The sequence below is a fragment of the Salvia hispanica genome, chromosome 4 (genome assembly GCF_029641045.1).
Source record: "Salvia hispanica isolate PSC_SH4W2 chromosome 4, Shi_PSC_v1, whole genome shotgun sequence".
NCBI lineage: Eukaryota > Viridiplantae > Streptophyta > Magnoliopsida > Lamiales > Lamiaceae > Salvia > Salvia hispanica.
The window spans coordinates 59,225,212-59,252,287 of NC_142695.1; the positions used below are offsets into that span (position 1 = coordinate 59,225,212).

Here is a 27,076-nt window from a genome sequence, read left to right on the forward strand (position 1 = left end):
GAACTTGAGAACCTTGGGTTTGGGGAGGGGCTGAAAATTGTGTTTCCGGGCTAGAGAATGGCTCGGAGCCGAACCTTCATGGTTCCAAGCGTGGGAGCCGGAGGGGTGATCGCCGGAGCCGGACATTGTGTTGTGTGGTGGGAATTTTGATGAGAGAATATGAGAAAAAAGATGAGAGATTAGATGAGAATTGATGAGAAAATAGATGAGAGAATTTAGATGATAGAATAGATGAGAATTGTGTAGTGTTATGGGAATTTTGGGGAAAAAAATTAAAAAAAAAATTAAAAATGTGTATTAAATGGTTATAATTTATTGGGAAGTGGAAAAATATTTTTTTTATTTAAAAACATTTTTTTAATTAATTTGATTTTTTTTAAAAAAATAATAATAAAAAATCAATTGGCCAACGGCTAAGCCGTTGGCCAATCAGGAACTGCCACATATGGCTGCTCAGCGACGTGGATGTGCTATTATTTAAGAGCAGCGCCGTGTCGCTGGTACGGATGGACGACATGCATCGGTTGACTGCGAGGGTCCGTGCCACTGGCACGACAACACCCCGCTGCGGATGCCCTTATTAACAAGACCAACTTATCTATATTCAAATGGGTTAGGCAGATTTTAATCAGGCCCACTATTATTAAGTTACCACCTTTATTATACAGAGTGGCTCATTGAAATGGTTAAATTAGTTGAAAGTTTTGGTAGACCTTGATTATATAGAGTAGTAAAATAATAATACTATTGTCCCATAATAATTGTCACTTTTATTTTGGACATAGGTTTTAAGAAATATAAAGAAAAGTTGGTTGGAAAAGTTAGTGTAATGTGAGACTCATTTTCTATATTGGTTTTATATATAATAAGAGTAAACTACATAAATGGTACCTGATTTTTCACTTACGCACATAAATGGTATCTGATTTTTGTTTTATATCGTTTTTGGTACTCAGTGACAAAAATAAACCTAGGTACCAAACATGTGATTTTTTCGTTATCGAAAATATTTTTGGAAATTTCAATTTTTTTCATTCCTTTCTTATTTTTTTTTTACCATTCTTTTTTGTCAATGATAAGTAGGTCTCACATTCCACTCGGTGGGGTCGCATGGGGTCGACCTACCACACCGCCGGCTCCAAAGAGTCGCCGGGAAATACCCTCAATCGGCCGCCGTCCCCACAGTCTCTTCACCTTTGCCCCGTGCTCCATATCAAGCTCTCTGCGGCGTGCAGAGAAGAAAGAAGGGTTCTGTTTCCGTATATTGGGCCTTCTACATTTATTACAAATTAATATAAAGCCCAATTCACTTTCACCTTATACTAGTATTTTATTAATATAATTTCCAATGTTAAATCAAGCCTTTATAACATTTGAATGAACGAAAACTTTAGCATAAGTTTTAGCATTAATGTTGATGATATTTTACTTTTTCTGTAAGAATTTTTATTATTTTCTTTTTCAACTTTGTATATAGTACTAATTAACAATTAGTATGTTCACTATTATTTTTCGAATTCATAAATTGTTATACCCTAATTTGAATAAACATAATAATTACTTTTAATTATTGATTTCATTATTTTCTTTAACAGACTAGAATAAAAAAGTGCTGCATTTTGACTTTTAGTAATTTTATTAAATTTATCCAAACTACCATGAATAATTTATAATAAAATATTATTCCCTCCGTTTCTTCATGGTTGAGTCGGGAAATTTCTTCATAGTTGAGTCATTTCTATATATGGTAACTTTTTCCCATTCTTACTTTACTCCTTTACTTTATTCTCTTTACTTTATTCACTTTATACTTTATTATCTCTACTTTTTCCTCTCTCTTACTCTTTTATCTATTTATTTAACACACCCTATATTCCTTTCTAAAACTCCATGCCGAAAAGTTTCGCCTCAACTATGGCGAAACGTAGGGAGTATTTAGTCATTTTCATAATTGAATAATCATTGACGCCAATTAATAGTTCTATTTAAATTTTAATATTTTTATTAAAAAATAATTATTCAAATATTATATGCCTCCGTCCCATTAGAAATGAAACAATTGTTTTTTGGCACGAGATTTTATGCAGTATTGTTCTATGAGTTAATGAAGATAGAGTAAAGTAAAAGAGATAAAAAGTAGAGATTTTGTTTTCATTTTAGAAAACATTTCATTTTTAATGAGACAATCTAAAAGGGAAAACGTCTTATTTTTAACAGTATAGAGGGGGTATTAGTTATCTTTGTTTCCACCCCACGATTACGAATTTCTGGAACCGCCATCGTATATACCTTTTTTATTGGAATAACTAAGAGAGTGGTACATGTTTATTGGAAGGGCATGGCAATCATGCCAGCATCCACTGCCAAATCAACCCCGGTGACAAACGCCGCCTCATCTGAAGCAAGAAACGCCACCGCTTCCGCCACACTCTCCTCCGTTATCGTCGCCTCTTTCGAGCTCGTGTAGGGCCCCAAATGCTTCTCCACATCCGCCCGCGTCACTAGCCCATACCTCGCGGCGAGCGGTGTGATCACCGCCCCGGGCGACACGCTGTTCACCCGTATCCCGTGCTTCCCGAGCTGCAAACTCGCTGACCGCATCAGCCCCAGCACCGCCCGCTTCGACATCACATAGTCCATCAAGTCCACCGTCGCCTTCTCCGCCACAGCACTTGACATACACACGATAGCTCCTCCGGTTCCCATTTCCACCATCTTACGCGCCGCCTGCTTCACGCACACCGCCATGCCACGCGCGTTCACGCGCATCACGCGCTCGTATTCCGAAAAATCCAGCTCCAGGATGGTCTGAGGGGAGCCGGCCAAGGTGCCGGCGTTGCCGAACATTACGTCGAGGCCGCCGTACGTCGTCGCCGTCCATTCGACCATGGCCGCGACTTGTTCCTCGTCTGCCACGTCGCACTGGACGTAGCTGCAGCGCTGCAGGCCGATGGATTCGGCCACGGCGCGGCCCCTTTCGGATTGGATATCGGCGATCACCACCGCGCGCGCCCCGTGATCGGCCAGGACGCGGGCGGTGGTCTCGCCGATGCCGCTGGCGCCGCCGGTTACAATGGCTACTTTGCCTTGAAGCTTTTTCTTCATCAATCTGTTTGCCATATTTGTGATCTAGAGATTAGGGTTGATGATGTTACTAATCCACGGATATAGTATGTCTTATATAGGGAAAGAAAGATGGATATAGCAATTGGGTGATAACTCAGATGAAAATTCATGAAAAAAATGACATTTTTTACTATTATATAGTCGATTCTTTACTAAGTAGCATTAAATCAGCTGTCCAAACATAAATCAATTAACCAATTTATTATGATAGATTTTTATATAGTTTGTAATTGATTGTTCATATTTATTATATAACATTTTCTTTTTATAATTTTCGTATAATGATATTGTTCCTAATTTCATCTAATCAATACATAATCTAAATCATATGTTTTCTTAGCTGGTTGGCATCACGTTTTAAAATAGACTGAGAATTTATTTATTTGTTTATTTCAAATAAGAGAAAAAACTATATGTCGTTATCGCATTAAAAAAAAAAATACTCAATTGCAGTAATTAAATTATGTTTTTATTTTGAAAAAATATTTAATTATTTTTATTGTTTGGTTCGAGTTCGACCTCATGATATTCAGTTGGTGGATCCGCCATTGTTTTGATGCGTAACCGAAAATGAAAAAAAAAAACTGTTTTTCTTGGACGAATGTTATACTTTATAGAGTTATTAATTTCTATCAAATCAAATAGTGTGTGTAGGTTGGTGTAGTGGTAGTGGTAGTGGGGCTAATATATGATGCCAAAGGTCTTAGGTCGCAGTCCACTGTAATAAAATCATTAAATTAATGTTCATTTATTTTACAATAAGAAATAAAGAAACTTAAAATGTGCTTGAATTGTTTTTCTTATAATTGGTCCAACTTATCTAATCAAAAGGCAAAAGGTTTGGCAGATTTTAGTTAGAAGGCTGATGCTTGCCCACTATTTTTAAGTTACCACCTTCGATTATATAGAGTGGGTTATTAAAGTGGTTGAATTAGTTGAAATTTTAGTTGATTTGCAAATATAAAATTAATAGGATAAGACCAAATATATATATAAATATATATATAAAGGTGTGTTAAAATGACTAACACCTTTTAAAAGATTTGACTATTTTAGTTAGAAGGCTTATGCTTGCCCACTATTTTTAAGTTACCACCTTTGATTAAATAGAGTGGGTCATTAAAGGGTTTGAATTAGTTGAAATTTTTAGTTGATTTGCAAATATAAAATTAAAAGGGTAGGACCAAATATATACATAGGGGTGCGTTAATATAGGGGTGCGTTAAAATGACACCTCTTAAAGTTACACTGTGACACCACGTAATCTGCAATATTATAAACGCTACACTGCAATACAGTGGCGGAGGTAGGATTTCGACTCTGGGGGGTCCAAATTACTACTCCTTCCGTTCGATAATAGTAGAATCATTTTGTCATTTTGGTACGTTCCATCATATCAGAGTCATTTCCCTTTTTAGTAAAAGTCAACATATTTCTTCTCATTTACTGTACTTTGTCTTACTTTATTCTTACTTTATCTCTCTATCTTTTTCATTTCCTACTTTATTCTTCCTTTATTTAACTCACTCAATACAATTTTTTTTTATTCTTTGTGACGGAAAGAAAGCATTCACTACTATGGAACAGAGGGAGTATTAACAATTGCAGAATATTAAAAGGATGATGGCAATAACTACTTATACATATAATTGTTAAAAGCAGTTTAAAAAATGGGAAGTATTCATAAAATAAAAAATATTGCAAAATGTGTATATTTTAAAATAATAGCTTGTCTATTTGAAAAAAAAAAAAGAGTGTTGACAAAATAAAAGTAGTTTAAAAATGGGAAGTATTCATTAAATTAAAAAAATTATTGCAAAATGTGTATAGTTTAAAATTAATATCTTGTCTATTTGAAAAGAAAGATAGTGTTGACAAAATAAAAAACAATGCTAATGGGAAACATATTTGTTTTACGTCAACCTAATATATATATATAGTAAAACATACAAAGGTTGGGGTTTCATGGGACCCCGGGGCACTTCACAAGTTTGCCTTTGTTGTAAAATATAGATTGCAGTCTAGCGTTTTGGATATTGTAGATCAAGAAAATTTACTCTTGAGCGATTTTTATGATTGCCACATGATAGCTGATTATTCGTCCACGTGTACAAATGATTGACTAGGAATGATGGTAGGATGTCGCTTTAAAAGGCGTTGTCATTTTAACACAAACCTATACATATATTAATAGGGTAGTAATAAAATGCAAACTTATATATTGTACAAACTCAAAACTCCTCAACACAACTTCAACATTGTTTCAATACAATATCAACACAATGTAAAATTTCAAGATTTTAATGTCAACACAGTATCAACACAATAGCAACACAACATCAATCATTGACTACCGTTGAAATTCTGTTGACATTTTTCCATTGATGCTTTTTTGTGATCTGTTGACATTTTTCAATAGTTCAGATCATAGTTTTGAGTTTGTACAATATTTAGAGTTTTCATTTGATCACACTCCTATATTAATATATGTACTAATGTTTTATTTTGGTTTTTCGGTTTTTTTAAATTAATTTTGGTTTTTTCGGTTTAGTTAGGTTTTCCTTTTTTCGAGTTCGGTTCGGTTTGAATTTTGAACTAAAATCGATTTTTCGATTTTGTTTCGGTTTAGGCAAAAAAACGAACCGAAACTTGAATGTAGTTCGTCTCTCTAAAAAATTGATAAAGAAAATCCAAAAATGAATTTATTACGCTTGACTCAACAAAAAAGAAAATACAATTTTATTTAACATAATCGTCTCGTGGGCCGAAGGTAGTTGAGCTTGTTTATTGGAATTATAGATTTGATACATTTATTCAAACACAGATTAGTTTGACTCAAGGAATGGCATGGCAATGATCCCACCATCCACCTTCAAATCAACTCCGGTGACAAGCGCCACCTCATCGAAGCCAGAAACGCCACCCCGTCCGCCACATTCTCCGTGGTGATCGTTGCCCCTTTCAAGCTCGTGTAGGAGGCGACATATTTCCCCACATCCGCCGCCGTAAACATCCCATCGTTTGCAACAAGCGGCCCATCGTCGTGGTGAATGGTTTTGAATGGTCCAAAAGTGAAATAATCTTGGGCCAATCAATTACTACTACTTTCGTTTCAGAATAGTAGTTCAAATTTGACTAAACACGAATTTTAAGAAATATATCAATATGAGAGTTGAAAAAATTAGTGGAGTATGAATCCCACTTTAAAATATTCGTTTTATAGTGTGCATATGATGAGTTAGTGGAATATGAGACTGCCGATTATAGTAAATGGGCCGCAGTTTGTGTGCGTTGGGTATTTAAACACTTGGGCCACATGTTAATTTTTTACATGGACTCACTTTTGCTTTGGATATTTAAATACCCCACATTTAGTACGACGATGATGTTGTTGGTGGGCATTGATGGATAATACGATGAAATGTTTGTGTTCAAGGATTTTAAAGTAAAATCTTAAGATGATGTGGTGAAGATATAATAAATATTTTTTTATAAAATATATTTTCAGCAAGAGTCAATTGACTTGATGAAGACATGATAAATACTTTCTTATAAAATATTTTATCAGCAAGAGTCAACGGAATATATAAGTACTCGACTCTCATATATCTATAACAATATGAAAGACACTATTTTTTCTTATTATTGAATATTTATTAGTTTTGAGTATAATGTTAAAGAGTTGTGATCAATGTCGAACCAATTTTAAAAATCGAACTAGAGATCAAATCTAGGCCATTAGATCTAGTTTTTTTATGAGATGTGCTGCTATGAAAATTTTTTTCGACTTCATTATAAGCCCATTTTACTTCATTATATAGGTTTATAACTTCATTCTGTACTTCAAATGCTTCTACCATACTTCATTCCAATAATTTATTACATTATTCCATGTGTTTATTAAACCATATTAGCGCCATGTCGTTGGTGGTAGATATTGTAGAGAGAAAGAACGGCACGCAACGGCGAAACCACATTTAAGTACTGGAATGAAGTAAAAACCTACTGGAATGAAGTAAAAACCTACTAGAATGAAGTAATATATTCTGGAACGAAGTTAAATCTTCGTAGCATGTTAGTATGACTTATTTACCTTCGGATGAATTAAAATAGGCTCGTGATGAAGGCGAAAATAATTTATAAATTTATGTATCTTATCCATAAAAAACTAGATCTAAAAGCCCTAATTTGATAGGGTTCGGTGGTTCGGTCTTTAAGAGTGGATTTGTGGATAATAGGACTCTGATGTTAAATATTTAAAAATTTTGGGTAAATCTAGATATTTGTAGTAAATGTCATGAAATAATTTGATTAAAAATATTTATGAGTCGTGGGGTATTTGAACGATTTCTTAAACATCATCAATCAGTTAGCCAATATATATATTCCCAATATTAACAAATCATCTATTAAGTCATTGATCCATTTACGTTCCTATATATAGTCTGTTCTTTACTAATTAGCATTAAATCAGCATCCCAAATATATATGATCATGATTGTAATCGATTAACCAATTTATTATGATATATTTTTATATAATTTGTAATTAATTGTTTCATATTTATTACTCCCTCCGTCCGCGAATAGGAGTCTCATTTTTCCATTTTGGTCCGTCCGCAAATAGGAGTCCCGGTTCATATATGCCATAAATGGTAAAAAGGCCCCACATCCCACCAACTCATTCTACTCACATATCATTTAAAACTAATATATACAAGTGAGACCCATATTCCACTAACTTTCTTCCACCCACTTTTCTTAACATTTATTAAAACCCGTACCGGAATGGAGTGGGACTCCTATTCGCGGACAGAGGGAGTATATAACATTTTTTAATGTAATTTTCGTATAACGATATTGTTCACATAATCTAAATACATGGTTTGAAAACATCTTTGTTCGTGCATATCACAGGTGTAATGCTAGTTTTATTATAGATTTGATACTCCCTCCGTCCCATTGAAGATGACCCACTTTCCTTTTTTATTTGTCTCAATCAAGATGACTCATTACTTAAAATGGAAAACCCTTTATCTCTACTTTATTCCCTCTCTTTTACTTTACTCTCTCCACTTAACACACAAAATAAAGTTGCATAAAATCCCGTGCCGCCCAAGGAAGGGGTCATCTTCCTTGGGACGGAGGGAGGGAGTACATTTATTCAAGGAATGGCGTGGCAATTATCCCACCATCCACCGCCAAATCAACTCCGGTGACCAATGCGCCCTCATCTGAAGCTAGAAACGCCACCGTCTCGGCCACGTGCTCGGCCGTGAGCGTTTCCCCTTTCAAGCTCATGTAGGGCCCAATGTACTTCTCCATATCCTCCCACGCATACCCCAGCTCCTCGACGAGTGGCGTGTACACCATCCCGGGCGACACGCTGTTCACCCGAATCCCGTGCCGGCCCAGCTGCAAGCTCGCCGACCGCATCAGCCCCAGCACCGCCCGCTTCGACATCATATAGTCCGTCTTGTCCACCGTCGCCTTCTCAGCCCCCGCACTTGACATACACACGATAGCCCCTCTCGTCCCCAATTCCACCATCTTACGCGCCGCGTGCTTCACACACACCGCCATGCTACGCGCGTTCACCCGCATCACGCGGTCGTACTCCGAAAAATCCAAATCCAGGATGGTCTGAGGGAGTCTGGTGGTGGTGCCGGCGTTGCTGAACATTACGTCGAGGCCGCCGTAGGTCGTCGCCGTCCATTCGACCATGGCCTCGACCTGCTCCTCGTCCGTTACGTCGCACTGGACGTAGCTGCACCGCTCCAGCCCGATGGATTCCGCCACGGCGCGGCCCTTTTCGGCCTGGATGTCGGCGATCACCACCGCGCGCGCCCCGTGGTCTGCCAGGGCGCGGGCGGTGGTCTCGCCGATGCCGCTGGCGCCGCCGGTTACAATGGCTACTTTGCCTTGAAGCTTTTTCTTCATCAAATTGTTTGACATATTTGTGATCTAGAGATTAGGGTTGATGATGCTACTAATCCACGGATATAGTATGTCTTATATAGGGAAAGAAAGATGGATATAGTAATATTAAAAAAGTGCTTGAATTGTTTTTCTTATAACAAAGTCCAACTTATACTCCCACCATTTTATAGAACTAGGCTAATGGATAATGATACAAATTTTAATAGGAGTAATAGATAAGTAAAAAAGAAAAAGTAGCTGAAATAATGTACTCCTACTTCAGTTGATAGTGGAATTCATAAGTGATATTTCATCCATTTCATAAATATAAGGACACTTTTCTTTTTCGTCCCTTCCATAAAATTATCCCATTTCTATTTAAGAAAAGTTCTCCCAAATTCATTACATATATAAATTAATTTATTTACAACTTATACCTTTAAGACAGACCCACCATTACACTAATAATAATATGAGTCTCACTATCCACTAACATTATTTTAACTACCCTTCTCTTTATCTCTCTTACTTTACAAATTATGCATCAATTCCCGTGTCATCTCTCTTACTTTACCAATTATGCATTAATTCCCGTGTCATCCCAAACATATATCTATAACTATATAAAAGACGAATTTTTCCCTTAATATTGAATATTTATTAGTTTTGGTTATGAAGTTAAAATATTTAATTATTTTGGGTAAATCTAGATGTTTGTAGCAACTGTCGTGAACATTTATGTGTAATAAATATCATGAAATAATTTAATTACAAATATTCATGAGTCGTGGGGTATTTAAAGAATTCCTTAATCATCATCAATCAATTAGCCAATATATATATTCCCAATATTAACAAATAATCTATTAGTCATTAATCTATATACGTTCCTATTTATTATATTGTTCCTAATTTCATTTAATCAATACATTATCTAAATCATATGTTTTGAAAATTTAAATAGCTTAGCTGGTTGGCATCACGTTTTAAAATAGACTGAGAATTTATTCTTTATTTGTTTATTTCAAATAAGCGAAAACTATACGTCGTTCTCACGTTAAAATAATTACTCATTTGCACTAATTAAATTATGTTTTTATTGAAAAAATATTTAATTATTTTTATTGTTTGGTTCGAGTTCGACCTCATAATATTCAGTTGGTGGATCCGCCATTGTTTTGATGCGTAACCGAAAATGAAGAAAAGAACCGTTTTTCTTGGATGAATGTTATACTTTATAGAGTTAGTAATTTCTATCAAATCAAATAGCGTGTGTATGTTGGTGTAGTGGTAGTGGGGCTAATATATGATGCCAAAGGTCTTACTTTTCATTCCACTATAATAAAATTTTTAAATTTATGTTCATTTATTTTTCAATCTGAAAGAAATAAACTTAAAAATGTGCTTGAATTGTTTTTCTTATAATTGGCCCAACTTATCTAATCAAATAGGCAAAAGGTTTGGCAGATTTTAGTTAGAAGGCTGATGCTTGCCCACTATTGCTTGCCCACTATTTTTAAGTTATACCTTCGATTATATAGAGTGGGTCATTAAAGTGGTTGAATTAGTTGAAATTTTAGTTGATTTGCAAATATAAAATTAATAAGATAAGATTAAATATATATATATATATATATATATATATATATATATATGGGGTGTGATCAATTGCTAACTTTCTTAAGTTGCTAACTTGCTAACTTATCAATGCAGTGTATTAAAAATGTCAACACGGTGACATCAAAATGTCTACACATAATTTTGTTGAACTTCAATATAATGTGTTGATATTATGTGTTGACATTTTGTTGTCACCGTATTGACAGTTTTAATACACTGTATTGATGAGTTAGCAGAGTTAGCAACTTAAATAGTTAGCAATATAACGCATCCCTGGGGTACGTTAAAATGACAATACCTTTTATAGGGTTTGGCAGATTTTAGTTAGAAGGCTGATGCTTGCCCACTATTTTTAAGTTACCACCTTTGATTATACAGAGTGGGTCATTAAAGTGTTTGAATTAGTTGAAATATTTAGTTGATTTGCAAATATAAAATTAATAGGGTAAGACCAAATATACATATAGGGGTGCATTAAAAGACTATATGTTAAAGTGACACTGTGATACCACGTAGCCTGCATTGTTATAAACGCTAAACTGCAATGTATAGATTGCAATCTAGCGTAATTGGATATGCAGACCAAGAAAATTTACCCTTGAGCGTTTTTTATGATTGCCACATGATAGCTGATTATTCGTCCACGTGTACAAATGATTGACTAGAAATGGTGGTATGATATCACTTTAAGAGGTGTTGTCATTTTAATACAAACCTATACATATCCTATTAATATATGTACTACGTTTTATTTTGGTTTTTCGGTTTTTCAAAATTAATTTCGGTTTTCTCGGCTTAGTTCGATTTTCGATTTTTCGAGTTCGGTACGGTTTGGATTTTGAACTAAATTCGATTTTTCGGTTTAGGAAAAAAATCGAACTGAAACCCGATTATAGTTCGTCTCTCTAAAGAACTGATAAAGAAAATCCAAAAAAGAATTTATTATGCTTGACTCAAAAACAAAGAAATTATAACAATTCAAGAAAAGAAAATCCAACTTTATTCAACATAAGGTAGTCGAGCTTATTTATTGGAATTAAAGATTTGATACATTTATTCAAACGCAGATTAGTTTGACTCAAGGAATGGCATGGCAATGACCCCACCATCCACCTTCAAATCAACTCCGGTGACGAGCGCCGCCTCATCCGAAGCCAGAAACGCCACCGCGTCCGCCACATTCTCCGTGGCGATCGTTGCCCCTTTCAAGCTCGTGTAGGGCGCGACATATTTCCCCACATCCGCCGCCGTCACCATCCCATCGTTTGCAACAAGCGGCGTGAACACCGCCCCGGACGACACGCTGTTCACCCGTATCCCGTGCTTCCCGAGCTGCAAGCTCGCCGACCGCATCAGCCCCAGCACCGCCGCCTTCGACATCACATAGTCCGTCACGTTCATCGACGCCTTATCCGCCGTCGCACTTGACATACAGACGATGGCTCCTCTGGCTCCCAATTCCACCATCTTACGCGCCGCCTGCTTCACGCACACCGCCATGCCACGCGCGTTCACGCGCATCACGCGCTCGTATTCCGAAAAATCCAGCTCCAGGATGGTCTGAAGGGAGCTGGCCAAGATGCCGGCGTTGCTGAACATTACATCGAGGCCGCCGTACGTCGTCGCCGTCCATTCGACCATGGCCGCGACTTGTTCCTCGTCCGCCACGTCGCACTGGACGTAGCTGCAGCGCTGCAGGCCGATGGATTCGGCCACAGCGCGGCCCTTTTCGGATTGGATATCGGCGATCACCACCGCGCGCGCCCCGTGATCGGCCAGGACGCGGGCGGTGGTCTCGCCGATGCCGCTGGCGCCGCCGGTTACAATTGCTACTTTTCCTTGAAGCTTTTTCTTCATCAAATTGCTAGACATATTTGGGATTTGGAGATTAGGGTTTATGATGCGTTACTAACCAAAGGATCGATGTCTTTATATAGATAAAAAAGATGGATACTTCCCCCACCCACAAAATTTATCAAATAGAAATGAATTAGAAAATGTTAGTAGAATGTATGAATTTATCAAATAGAAATGAATTAGAAAATGTTAGTAGAATGTATGTTATATAGGTCCTGCTTTAATATAGTTTTGTAATAATATACGGTACTTCCTTCGTCCTGGAAAGTTGGTCACATATTTTTATTTTCGTCCGTCCCATAAAATTTATAACATTTTACTTTTATAAAAATACACAGTACTTTCCTTTATATTTGTTAAAACTCATATCCGGTCAAGTGTGATAAAGTTTATGGGATAGGAGGAGCATATGGTAGGGAAAATGACTTAGCAGAACGCGAGGATCACTGATAAAATCATAAAATAGTAAAAATGAAATGTGACAAATTTTTTGAGACATGTGAAAATAGAAATACTCACCATCCTACAAGACTTTTTTCTCTCTATTGAGGTGTGACCACTTTAATTATTTTTTCTTTCTGCTTCATATCAAACTAAATAGGGAGGCATCATATATTTTAACCCTAAGCTCTATTTATTTTCATTAAAGTTGGCAAAGAATTTTGTACTCTGTAGATTTTAATTAATTACAGTATTGGAGCACCTCCACTCTATAGTGGTTATTAAAGTCCGGTTGAATCTATCTATCTATGCATAGGTATACAAAAGGCGAGTTTTGACCTTAATTTGAATATTCATAAATTTAAACATGAATTTAAATATTTATAAATTTGGGGAAGATTTTCAATTATTTAGATATTAGGTTGATTTGTAACGTGTATCATTAAGCGGTTTTTGGCCATTAAATTTCAAATGTTAAATGTGGCCGTTAAATTTTCAAATAACTGAATAACGTTGATTTTGACTGGACATTAAAAATATAGATAAATTATGCACCTGCCATTAGGCCCATTACATTAATGTGATTAAGGGTGCATAGGGGAGAATGTAATGGGTTTAACGAATTATAAATATTCTCTTAGCATAGAGTTACATTATCAATTAAGAAATTAATGCCTATCATTCTTTTTTTACATTTACTTTTTTTCTATCATGAATTCTTTAAGAGAATAGAAAAAAAAGTAAAATATTAAATTCATCATAAAGAAAAAACGTGTGTTCCTATATAGTTTCCTCCCACCAATCAATTTTTAAATTAATTATTCAGTTTTTTAAGCTTATTATTCATATTTTGATTTGGAGAAGTTAAACCATCTCATGGTTATTTTTTTCACCTATAAATATGACATTTTGATCCACGCATTCCTACTTAACTTACAAAAGTCAAGTTTGATATTTTTCTTTATACCATAGAAAGAAAGGTTAACATCATAGAATTATTTCACACATTGCTCATTGATCTGGAGCCTTCCACAATTTATTCGGTTATCAAAGTTCGTTGCATTCAAGTTTATGAAGCTACCGATCATGTAGGCGCAAAACCAATGTCCTCAGTTTATACTGTATTTTTTATTATTGTGTGTATGTTGTTTAGTAATCAAGCAACTTTTCTGTGAAGTTTACATGAGAGGTTTGATTCAATACTTAAAAGTGATTTTTTGTACAATTTCAAGTTTATCATTTGTTGCATTTGCGTTGCGGCTGTGTGTTTTTTTCTCTCGACGACAAATTATATCAAAGAATGAGGTAGATGGGCATGATGTGGACGAAGGACGATGATGTGGTCATATTTCTGTGTAGCAACACTACTGGCATACTCCTGTCCAATTTGCATATCTTGGTTTAGTCTTTTTCAATATTAATATTGTTATTAGTTCTATAATAGAAAATTGAATTGGGAATTAAGCAAACGTGATGGACTTTCTTTTTAAATATTGACTATGTCCTGGGTATATACTTTTGACGTGAAATGTGATGTGGAGTATATGCTGGGGTTTTGGAGCCTCTTGCACAGCGGAAGACTTGTACAAAACACATAAATCAGATACGGATCTATTTGACCGATTATGCGATTAATCAATTCACATGTTAAACAGATAATTGCACGCTAGAACGCAAATAATTCATGCTCATAGAAAGTAAATCCTAAACATGAATACTACAGTTAAGGGTTACCGATTTGATTATCCAAAGAATCGACGATTGCTTGCGCCTTCTCCACGATGATCATCAATACTAAACCACAGATCTTCTCTCTGGTTCCCGAACTGTACTCCAATATCAGTGTGGGCTGATCTTACTAGAATACTAGGACTTAAATAAAGAACACAGAAGAAATCCTTTTTGGAATAGGACTGAAATTCGAAATCTCCTACAGCTGGGAGTTTCGAAATTTTCGAAAATTTGAGAAAAACAAATTGTGATTATTCTGTCTCCTTTATTCTCCTATTTATATTAAGTTCCTTTTGGGCCCAGACAGGGATCTATGGAAGGTTTTGGATATAGGCTCGCCCAATTAGCTTTTTACTAATTAAATTGAACCCACAATTTAATACAAGTTTATATTGGAATATTACGAGCAGCCACTACAGAAGTAATATTGAACTCTCCCCATCCAAATCCGAAATTACAAGTAATCCGGATTTCCACTTTTATTATTGATTTCCCGCGCTTAAGATATAAATGTCCATTAATTAATTAATGTCTGCTATGGACTTAATTAATTAATATCTTATTAATTCCAAGAGTGGACTTAGCAAGAATCATTTATTTATTATTCATAGAGTAATAGAACTCCAACTAGCCAGTTTTCCGAATAATAAAACCTTGTTTGAGCTCCTCTTGAGGACATTATCAAACGAGACTCACCTCGCGCACGTTTCAACATAATAGTAATCCTAGCACCGCTAGATATTAATCACCACTACCCAATATATCAGGATTATTGGGTTGCGAAAAACCCGCACCATTTGATAAGTCAAAGTAGTGCATAATCAATACCGTATGCTCAATACTAACATATGTAGATTAAGAAATAGTATTTTATCAAGACCTAGTCTTTCAGTAGATAACATAAAGACACGTCTTGCTGTTAGATCCGTTCAGTGCTATACCACACCAATGTCATCTTATTTCAGTAAGGCTTAGAAATATGCGGACTGACATTGCAACCTTTCACGATAGGTAGTCAAAACCTATCTAGGTTGTGAAATTCTTCTTTTTCTTTTGCAAAGCATTGCATGGATCTGACCGTGTTACCTTAAAGTGGACGACGCCCACAACCGGTCTACTAAGCAAAAGACTTAGACTTTGTTTGCTTCTTATACATTTAAATATTTATAAAACATCTTATAAATGCACAAGCAAACACAATGTAATAATAATAGTGATTCTATTCGTGCGAGACTGCTCGAATAATACTGAATCAGGTTAAAAGTGGATTGTAGAGTTTTACGTATACAAGCAAGATTCTATTCGCGCGCGTAACTTGCTCTAAACATGCTTTTCAGTATACCAAACCTAACAGTATACTTGTCATGCCATGTTTTTATTTGATGGAATATATTTGATGTGGCTTTGTCATGTATGTTTAATTGAAGTCGGGCCCTAGTAGTGCCGCAAACCCTACTCGCTAGTGTACACCCAGTAGATTGGGTAGCATCTTTCGAGATGGCCGGTCAGGTCTATCGGGTAGCATATTTCGAGATGGCCGGTCAGGTCTATTGAATTGGAATGTGGCCAGGTTCTCTATCATGTATGTTCAGATATGGTATGATGATATTGATGATGAGTGTTGATGGATGATACACTGAAATGTTTTAGTGTTCTGGACTTTTCAAAGTAAAAATCTTGAGGTCACTTGATGATGATATGATAAATAAATTTTTATAAGATGTATTTTTTTCCAGCAAGAGTCAGCTGAATATATTAAATACTTAACCCTGCATATATCTATAACTATATAAAAGATGAGTTTTTCCTTTAATATTGAATATTTATTAGTTTTGGGTATAAATTTAAATATTTAAAATTTTTGGACAAATCTAAATATTTGTAATAACTGTAATGAATATTTATGTGTAATAAATATCATGAAATAATTTGATTACAAATATCTCTGAGTTGTGGTGTATTTGAACGATTTCTTAATCATCATCAATTAATTAGCCAATATATATATATATTCCCAATATTAACAAATCATCTATTAGTCATTAAACTATAAATTTGGAGTTTGGCACTGTGCAGTGGGTGGGCGGCGGGGGCAGCGTTTAAGAGCTCTAATAAAGAACTCAGCTAGTTAATACTAGCATTGTTGGTCCTGTGTTATTAAATGTTTTTGATGTACATTTTTGCCAACTCTACTGAAATTTTCACTAAATTAACTAGAATTTAATAACCAATTAAACCCTTTGACTCTTTGAATTAATATCTAATATTTAGAAATACGACACTACAGTTTTCAATGGGGCTAAATTCGGGTTTGTCAAGAACACAAAGTCAACCATTGTTTTCTTCTATCATCATTTTTTCCTGTAGATACATGTATAAAGAACCGATAAAGAAACGTGAAATGAACTTATCATGCTTGACTCAACAAAAAAGAAAAGAGTTAAAAGGCCAAAACAACATAGGCTCATTTTATGATTTTGGTACTTTATCTTTTTAATTTTTGCATCATGAACATTTCTACTCGGATCACAATTGGTCCTATACTAACAATTTCGTCAATTTTTAAACGGTTTTAACCTGATTTTGACCGATTTTTAAACGGTTTTAACCCGAGTTGAAATGTTCATGATGCAAAAATTAAAAAGATAAAGTATATGACCAAAATTATAAAATGGGCATATGTTGAGGACCTGTTTTGGCCTTTACTCAAAAGAAAATATAACAATTTAAGGAAATAAAATACTCCTTCCATCCTTTAAATATGATCTCACTTTGACTAGACACGAATTTTAAAAAATGTAATGAAAAGTGGTTGAAAAAGTTAATGGAATGTGGATCTTACTTTTATATATTACTCCCTCCGTCCCCCATTAGCAGTCACAGTTTGACCGGACACGGGTTTTAAGAAATGTAAAGAAAAGTTGGTTGAAAAAGTTAGTCGAATGTGGGACCCACTTTTTTATATTGGTTTTATAATAAAATGTGAGTGAAGTGAGTTAGTGGAATGTGGGACCTACTACCATTTATGGTAAAAATGAAGTGTGACTCTTAATTGAGGACGGACCGAAATGGAAAAAAGTGACTTTTAATGGGGAAGGGAGGGAGTAGTTTATAATAAAATGTGGGTAAGAATGAATTAATGGAATATGAGTTCACTAAAAAAATGGTAAAAAGAGAAATGAGACAAATTTTATGGGACAGATGAAAATGAAAAATGGGACAAACTTTGAGATATCGCCGTAGTTGAGCTTGTTTATTGGAATTTTAAATTTGATACTTTTATTCAAACACTGATTAGTTTGTTTCAAGGAATGGCGCAGCAACCATCCCACCATCCACCACCAAATTAACCCCGGTGACCAACGCCGCCTCATCCGAAGCCAGGAACGCCACCGCGTCCGCCACGTGCTCGGCCGTGAGCGTCACCCCTTTCAAGCTCTTGTAGGGCCCAATGAACCTCTCCATATCCTCCAACGCAAACCCCGTCTCCTCGGCCAGCGGCGTGTACACCAGCCCGGGCGACACGCTGTTCACCCGAATCCCGTGCTTCCCGAGCTGCAAGCTCGCGCACTCCATCAGCCCCAGCGTCGGACACTTGGACATCATGTAGTCCGTCGTGTTCGCCATCGCCTTCACCGCTGCCAGACTCGCCATACAGACGATTGCCCCTCTCGTCCCCAACTCCACCATCTTACGCGCCGCGTGCTTCACGCACACCGCCATGCTACGCGCGTTCACGCGCATCACGCGGTCGTATTCCGTCATGTCCAGCTCCAGTATTGTTTGAGGCAGTCTGGTGGCGGTGCCGGCGTTGCTGAACATGATGTCGAGGCCGCCGTGCGTCGTCGCCGTCCACCGGACCAGGTTCTCGACCTGGAGCTCGTCGGTCACGTCGCACCAGAAGAAGCTGCACCGCTCCAGGCCGATGGCTTTCGCCACGGCGTGGCCCTTTTCGGACTGGATGTCCGCGATCACCACCCTGCGCGCCCCGTGGTATGCCAGGGCGCGGGCGGTGGTCTCGCCGAGGCCGCTGGCGCCGCCTGTCACGATGGCTACTTTGCCGTGAAGCTTTTTCTTCGTCAAATTGTTTGACATATTTGGGATTTAGATGCTAAAAGTAAAGAATATATGTCTATATATAGAGCAGGAAAGATGGATACACAAATATTAGGACTACACAAGTTTCAATGTAAAGTTATTTTAATTATTTTAATTGTTTGGTTCGAATTCGATCCCACGATATTCAGTTTGATCCGCCATTGTTTTGATGCGTAACCAAAAATGAAAAAAAGACAGTTTTTCTTAGACGAATATAGTACTTTATAAAGTTAGTAATATCTGTCAAATCAAATAGTGTGCGTACATCGGCGTAGTGGTAGTGGTGCTAATACATGATGCCAAAGGTAAGGTTGCAGTCCACCATAATAGAATCTTTAAATTTCTGTTTGTTTATTTTTCAATACAAAAGAAAGAAACTTAAAATGTGCTTGAATTGTTTTTCTTATAATTAACTTATCTACTCAAATAGGAAAAAGGGTTTGGCAGATTTTAGTTAGAATGCTAATGCTTGCGGCTTGCCCACTATTTTTAAGTTACCACCATTGATTATATAGAGTGGGTCATTAAAGTGGCTAAATTAGTTGCAACTTTTAGTTGATTAGCAAATATAAAATTAATAGGAGAGGACCAAAAATGCTAAAACTTCCCTGAATAATTTATTAGAGTGTTGAAGCTAGCCCAATCTAATATGGTAGATGCCTAGAGTTTGTAAACGGCGGTTATGGTTTGGGATCACTCAGTTCCGGTTTAAGGAAATCGTGAATCAGAACCGGCCCGTGAGCATACTTGTCGGTTTTGGTTTGTAAACCGTTGGCTTTTCTGCGGTTTTCATGTTCCGGTTCCGGTTTGGCTGTTTCCATATTTTTTTTATTTTCTTTTATATTTTATATACCCTTCGCCCCACCACAAGTGATGAATTTCTTTTTGGCACATGTTTAAGAAAATAATATATATTGAGTTATAGTGTAGATAATAAAGTATGAGAGAGAAAAATGTAAGAGAGATAAAGAAAGAATAAAGTAAGAATGAGAGAAAATAAAGTAAGAGAGGTTAAGTTTTATTTTTGTTAAAAAGGAAACTAATCACTTGTGGCGTGACAACCAAATATGGGCAGTTGATTACTTGTGATGGGATAGAGGGAGTACATATTTTAAGAAATACTCCCACCGTCCCTGAATGTTTGTCAAATTTATTTTCTGCACTCGTTTTGTAAAAATAATGCTCCCTCCGTCCCTGAAAGTTTTTCACATTTCTTTTCTGCACTCGTTTTGTAAGAATAATACTCCCTCCGTCCCCAAAAATATGCAGTTTGAGTTCGGCACCGGGTTTTAATACAAAATTAGTAAAGTAAGAGAGATGCATAGAAAAAGTAATTAAAGTATTGTTAGTGGAGAATGAGTCTCCCCTCATTAGAGAGAAGAGTTTTCAAAATTAGAAAGTGCATATTCTTGTGGGATGGACTAAATGAAAGAATGCATATTCTTGTGAGACGCAAAGAGTAATAAATAGTTAAAGTGGAGTGAGGATAAAGTAAGAAAGAGGATAATTTAGAGATAAGTTTAAACTAAATTATTCTCTTTTACTTTACACTCTCCACTCTAAATATTTATTACTCCCTCCGTTCCATAGTAATAGAGTCATTTTGCCATTTTGGTACGTTCTATAGTAATAGAGTCATTTCCCTTTTTAGTAAAAGTCAACACATTTTTCCACACTTAGTTTACTTTCTCTTACTTTATCCTCTCTTCATCTCTCCACCTTTTTTCATTTTCCACTTTTCTCTCCCTTTACTTATGTAACGCCCCACTTTTTCAAACCCTAATTTTCGGGTTATAAAGTTTTTGCATTAAATGCCTTAAATGCTATGATATGTGGATTATTTGATGAGTGATTAATTGCATAGTGTCTATGTGACCTAATTGCATATGTGAATTTTGTTTGAGTTGAATAATCAACTTGTTGAAATGTTGACGTGGCTATTGAATAGTCAAAGATGTGGAAAAATGACGTGGCCGTTGAAAGGTCAATGCGATAAGAAAATAAAGTGAAAGTGAAGAGATGATTGATTTTGAATATGTGAATATTTGATGCGAAGAAATATAATTGTGGGAAAATTACTATTTATTTTCCTAAGGGATGAGTGAGAAAAATAATAGGAGCATTTATTTAAATCATGTGAAATTTTCGGCCATTACATATATTGGAGAAGAAATAATATTATTCTTGGATTTAATTATTTGTTTGGGATAATTATCCAAATTAAATCCAAAGTCCGGATATACCTAATTTATTTCATAAATTTTCGGCCCCTATGATTCTATTTAAGGAGATTTTCGAAATCTCCTAGTTTGAGGAGGAAAGGATTATTTATTTATTATTTTATTGATCCCTTATTTATTCTATTCCATGAATAAATATAAATAAACCAAAATATCTACCATATCTTGTCATATCCTAATTAAATTAGGATTTGATTATGAATCCCTTTTGAAGAAGGCAAGTCACGCCTATTCCCTATTAAATTGGGGAGATTTAATTATTTATTCTTGCTCCGTGATATATTATTCTACTCCGTGAAATATTTGAATTTAAATTATAGGCTAATTAAATAGCCTATAATTTTCGAAAACCCCATGATTCTCAACGGCTTTAACGCCACTTCCTCAAATCTCTCCATTATCTCTACCAAATCTTCCAAATCTTGATTTATTTAATTATTGGATATTATTATTTGGGCACTCTATAAATAAGAGAAGACCCTAAACCCTAGAGATCAAAAACCGGCGCCTCCCACTCTCCCCATATTTTCGAAACTTCTCCCCCACTCTCTCCAAGTTTTCTTCAAATTTTCTTCAAGATTTCTTCATCAATTGAGAAGAATTCAAGTGAAATTCAAGAGATTATTGAAGAATCAAGACTAATTCCTTGTTTCTACCGTTCGTTCTTTTGGAAAAGGTACTTTAATTATTGATCTTCTATTCTTCTACCGATTAAACGGTATTCTTGAATCCACATGCATCTAGAACGAGTGAAAGGGGTTTTAATCGGTGAATTTTAGGGATACACGGATGTGTGTGAAAACGTGTGTGTGTGTGCGTGATCGTGTGTGTGTGTGTGCACGCCTCGATTGGCGTGCACATGTGTAGTGATCGTGTGCATGTGTTGTGTGTGTAGAACACTCATGTGTGATACGAATTATTGGTGATTTTGGAATGATTATTTAAATAAAAATGGTATGTTAATCATACTTTGATTTTGATATTTTGATTTTGAAAATAATCGATGGGAAAAAGGGAAAACGTGAGATCATGCATAATATTGAAATCCATGATTGAAACTGATTTGTGATACGCCTAATTTAAAGGTGATACTTCGCGCTCTCAGTGTGATAAACGAGGAGAAGAGAATTCTATCGAGCTAAACCTACGAGGTGGGCTTTCTTTTAAAATAAGGACATTGTCCTAAAATGATATTGATGAGAATGAAAGATGTGTTATCATGACTTGATTTGTTTTGTCGTGCCTATCCCTCGTGGCTATGCCACTATTGTTATAATCGAATTCGGAACCTTGTAGAGCCGCAAACTCTACTTGGGTTAGTGTACACCAACGTTAGACCGAGAGTCAGCGTACGGGTTGGCCGGTCTAGTGACCTGGATTGCGGCCGCATTCCTTGTCATGTAGAATGAGGATATGGTAAACGTCTATGAGAAAAATGGTTGCGCGACCGTGATATTTGAGAAAGAAGATATTTTGGTGCCTCGGGTCTTTCTAAAGTTAAAACCCCGACAGACACTTGAAAATGGCATGATAATAACTATATTTGTGATAAAACTGTTTTCGGCAATGAGCCCATTGAGTATGTTTATCGTACTCAGCCCTGCATGTGTTTTCCTTATGTGTAGGTTGAGCAGTGACGAGCGGCGGCGGTGTTGAGCAGGAAATAATAAAGATGATATGTTGGTACTTAAAGTGTCGTTGTGTCTTCATACATAGCCTCACTTCTCTCTTGGTCGCTTCCGCTATTGATTATGAAAACTATGATCTTTTGATGGGTTGAATACTTTTATTTGTGGGAATAACTGTTGGATTTGGGAAATGTTTGAAGATATTTTGGAAACATTGATAAGCACTTATTTCGATAGTCTTTTATTGGATTTCCTTTGCTAAGGTATCATTCTTCCTCTACTTAATTGTTCATTAAATGCTTTGGTCAAATCCCTTTTAAATGAAACCCTAGCCTATGGTCTCTGATGCATTTATGTCTACCCAGTTAGCGAACGCCGCATTTATTATACCCTAAATGGGCGGGTCGTTACAACTTAACTCACCTAACACAATTTTTCTTAATTTCCGTGCCGAAAAGAAACGGCTCCATTACTATGGAACTGACGGAGTATTATTTTTACAAAACGAGTACAGAAAAGAAATGTGACAAACTTTCAATAATGGAGGGAGTACAACGTTTAACCATAGTTCTCAGTGGACTTGCTATTATACTACTCCCTCCGTGTGCCATTAAATGTCTCATATTTGACCGGCACGGGTTTTAAGAAATTGTTTAACTTTATGAAGGTAAGTAGGTAGAAAAGTTGGCGGAATATGGGGCCTACTTTTATATATTAGTTTATAATAAAATGTGAGTGAAATGAGTTAGTGGAATGTAGGGTCCATTTATCAAATATGGTAAAAATGAAATGAGACATTTATTGGCGGACGGAAGAAAAAAGAAAAATGTGACATTAAATGGCAGATGGGTTTTGTCAACGACGGACCCAGGTGAGGTCGGGCGGGGTCGGCCGACCCCACTCTTGGTCCGTGAGTACTGCTTGGGAAGCTCTATAATCCACCCTCCGACCCACGACAACTCCACCTCCCCGACCCCATATACTACAACTCCGCCTCTACAGAAAACTAGAGAATGAATGAGAAGAGAGTAGAGAAATATAAAGAAACCATTGTTGTGGATTATAATACGAAGGATATTTAGAGAAGAATAATGAATTTAAAGATACTGCAAAAATTTAGTGAAGAGGAAGCTCCATTAATGAATTTGGAGTTGAAAGAAGAGAGGGGGCGGCGATTTAATAATCTAGGAATATTTTTTTATGGTTTTTATTTCATTATTTTTTAGTTTTATGCTGTAAACTAGTTTTATTTCATTATTTTTTAGTTTTAATACTATGTTAATTTTAACCAGTGTAGTTAATTGATTTAATTCAAATTTTATAAATTTTGTATTCAATTGTAACAAAAATATAATAAGGACAACAAAAATGATAAAAAAAAAATTATTTAATACTATATATTATGTAATTATTATTTAAATATTACTCCCTCCGTTCCCGATTAATTGTTATTCTTTTCTATTTCGGTCTGTCCCTCAATAATTGTCACACTTATTTTTACCATAAATGGTAAGTAGGTCTCACATTCCACTTACTGACTTCACTCACATTTTATTATAAAACTAATATAAAAAAGTGGGTCCCGCATTCCACTAACTTTTTCAACCAACTTTTTTTACACTTCTTAAAATTAAAACCGTTCCGGTCAAAGAGTGACAATTAATCGGAGACGGAGGGAGTAACTATATTAGTATTAAATTATCGGTCCGACCCCACTAGCTATATATTCTGGGCCCGTCATTGGATTTTGTATTATTAATGAGGATATGACCAAAATTCTGAATTTGTGGTTTTGTATGTATGATTTGGTACACTGCTATGAAAACATATTTAATACCATCATCTTTTTCACGAGAACATATGTAGAGACCCAAAAGAAATCCTAAATGTAGTTCATCATGCTTCACTGAACAAAAAAGATAATTTAACAGGACCAACTTATCTAACAAAGGGTTTGAGAGATTTTAATTAGAGTGGTGATGCTTGCCCACTATTACTATGTACTATAACCACCTTGATTATATAGAGTGGGTCATTAAAGTGGTTGAATTAGTTGAAAATTTTAGTCGACTTGCAAATATACTCAAAACTTAATAATTTATTAGAGTGCTAAAGCTTCCCCACTATATAATTCGGTAAATATAGGGATACCCAAAGTTCGTAAATCGGCGATTATAGTTCGGCACCATCGGTCCCGATTTCAGAAAATTGTGAACAGAAACCGGCCCGTGAGCATATTTGGCGGTTCCGTTTTTTGTTGTTAATTCGCTGTTTTCGGTGGTTTTCACTTTTCCGGTTCCCGTTTAGCTGTTTCCAGGGTTTTTTAATTATTATTTTAAAAATTTTAAAGTACATGTGTGAATTACTACGCATTAATGTAATTTTTATTATATTTGAAATATAAATTAAAACATAATTATTAGGATGGAGGAGTATATATTAAAGTGAATTTGGACTATATTTGATTATGCAAAATAACGGAACACTAACTATGATTTTCTAGGATTGCATACGATTTTTTAAGTTCATGTGTGCATATATTATTTACTACTACCTCCGTCACGAAAGAATAGATAAAGCCGTAAACGACACGAGTTTTAATACGTAATTAGTAATATAAGAGAGGAGGGAAAATTGTGGTGAAAGTAGTGTTAGTGGATTATGAGATCCACGTTTAAAATGATGTATATGGTTAATATTTATTTAAAACTTTCTATATTTAAAATTAGTCTAATTTTTGTAGAGAACTAAAAATGATAAAATTAGTCTATTTTTTGTAGACAGTTGATATCAATTATTGATATAAATAACATTAAATCCTCTATGCCACTGGTGTTCGGTTTACAAGATTATATCCGAGACTAAATTTGTAGTGTATTTAGTTCATGAGATTCAATCCCACAACTCATACTTATATGGATAATCATGGGATAATTAGTCATAGCTAACCTCTATGACTAAAATAATCTCACAATTCAATCCTAGATTGTGTCTTTTGTATTATTTTATCTTGGAAACCGAACACCATCTTAGTAGATTAATTGTATATGCTAGTTGGTGATAATTCAACTATTTTATTGTGTAGTACTCCTTCCGTCCCAATTAAATTGGTACAAACTTTTGGATACAGAGATTAAAAAATTATATTAAATAAACTAAATGAAAATAAAACAAATATGAGAGGGAAAAAAGTAGGAGAACGAAGAGAAAATAAAGTAGGTGATGCATAAAGTAAGAATGATTGAATGTTTTGTATTTTGTCAAAAAGTAAGAGAGATAAAAATAAAACGTAGTGGAAAATGAGTTAAAGGATTAGTGGAATGTGTGGTCCATTATAAAAAATAGTAAAAAAAAAAACAAATGGAACCTTCATTGATAGACGAACAAAAATGCAGAATGGGACGATCATTGATGGACGGAGGAAGTACATAATATTCAGGAATCAGGGTTAAGGAGTACTACTTATTAATTAGTGTTTAAACTTTTAATTAAAAAAAAAGAGAAATATACATGCATAGTACTCCCCCGTGCCAGTTTCTCTCTTACTTTATTTCCACTCATTTACTTTATTCTCTATTTCTTATTTTATTCTCTTTTCATCTTTCCTATTTTCTCCTCTCACATATATTATTATTTCCACTCAAACTTAATAATATTATTTTCCTAAATTATTATTCAAAGATTGACTAGTTTGATCAAAGGAATGGCATGGCAATCGTCCCGCTATCCACCGCCAACTCAACTCCGGTGAGCAACGCCGCCTCATCCGAAGCCAGAAACGCCACCGCGTCGGCCACGTGCTCGGCCGTGAGCGTTGCCCCTTTCAAGCTCCTGTAGCGCCCAATACGCTTCTCCATATACTCGGGCGAAATCCCGTTTTTTTCGGCGAGTGCTGTTTGTATCACACCGGGCGACACGCTGTTCACCCGAATCCCGTGCTTCCCGAGCTGCAAGCTCGCGGACCGCATCAGCCCCAGCACCGCCCCCTTCGACATCACATAGTCCGTCAGGTTCTCCGTCGCCTTCTCCGCCACCACACTTCCCATACAGATGATAGACCCTCTCGTCCCGCCGCGTCGCACTGGACGTAGGTGCAGCGCTGCAGGCCGATGGATTCGGCCACTGCGCGGCCCCTTTCGGACTGGACATCGGCGATCACCACCGCGCGCGCGCCGTGGTCGGCCAGGGCGCGGGCGGTGGTCTCGCCGATGCCGCCGGCGCCGCCGGTTACAATGGCTACTTTGCCTTGAAGCTTTTTCTTCATCGAATTGTTTGACATCTTTGGGATTTTAGATTTTAGGGTTAATGACGTGTTACTAAAGACTGCTTTCTTGGATGAATGTAGTATCGTACATTATATTATATAGTAGTATTAGTAATTTCTAACAAAATGTGTTTGAATTGTTTTTTTCTTAAA

General features: G+C 36.0%; 1 protein-coding gene, 1 long non-coding RNA gene and 4 pseudogenes across 2 annotated transcripts; 1 reads left to right on the plus strand and 5 right to left on the minus strand.

Annotated features, from left to right (window-relative positions):
* Positions 1-2,121: 2,121 nt before the first annotated feature.
* Positions 2,122-3,216, minus strand: LOC125197199 ((+)-cis,trans-nepetalactol synthase NEPS2-like). The gene has a single exon (XM_048095912.2). The coding sequence runs from the start codon at positions 3,118-3,120 to the stop codon at positions 2,326-2,328; it is 795 nt and encodes a 264-aa protein (XP_047951869.2). The 5' UTR covers positions 3,121-3,216; the 3' UTR covers positions 2,122-2,325.
* Positions 3,217-7,843: 4,627 nt separating this feature from the next.
* On the minus strand, positions 7,844-9,171 carry LOC125196884 ((+)-cis,cis-nepetalactol synthase NEPS3 pseudogene; annotated as a pseudogene).
* Positions 9,172-11,581: 2,410 nt separating this feature from the next.
* Positions 11,582-12,697, minus strand: LOC125196700 ((+)-cis,cis-nepetalactol synthase NEPS3 pseudogene; annotated as a pseudogene).
* Positions 12,698-17,003: 4,306 nt separating this feature from the next.
* LOC125196717 ((-)-isopiperitenol/(-)-carveol dehydrogenase, mitochondrial pseudogene) lies at positions 17,004-18,992 on the minus strand (annotated as a pseudogene).
* A 2,558-nt stretch (positions 18,993-21,550) lies between these two features.
* LOC148929747 (uncharacterized) lies at positions 21,551-23,007 on the plus strand. The gene is made up of 3 exons (XR_016137631.1): positions 21,551-21,707; positions 22,117-22,182; positions 22,657-23,007. It is a non-coding gene; the product is annotated as an uncharacterized LOC148929747 (long non-coding RNA).
* Positions 23,008-26,354: 3,347 nt separating this feature from the next.
* LOC125195623 ((+)-cis,trans-nepetalactol synthase NEPS2 pseudogene) lies at positions 26,355-26,705 on the minus strand (annotated as a pseudogene).
* Between the last annotated feature and the right edge of the window lie 371 nt (positions 26,706-27,076).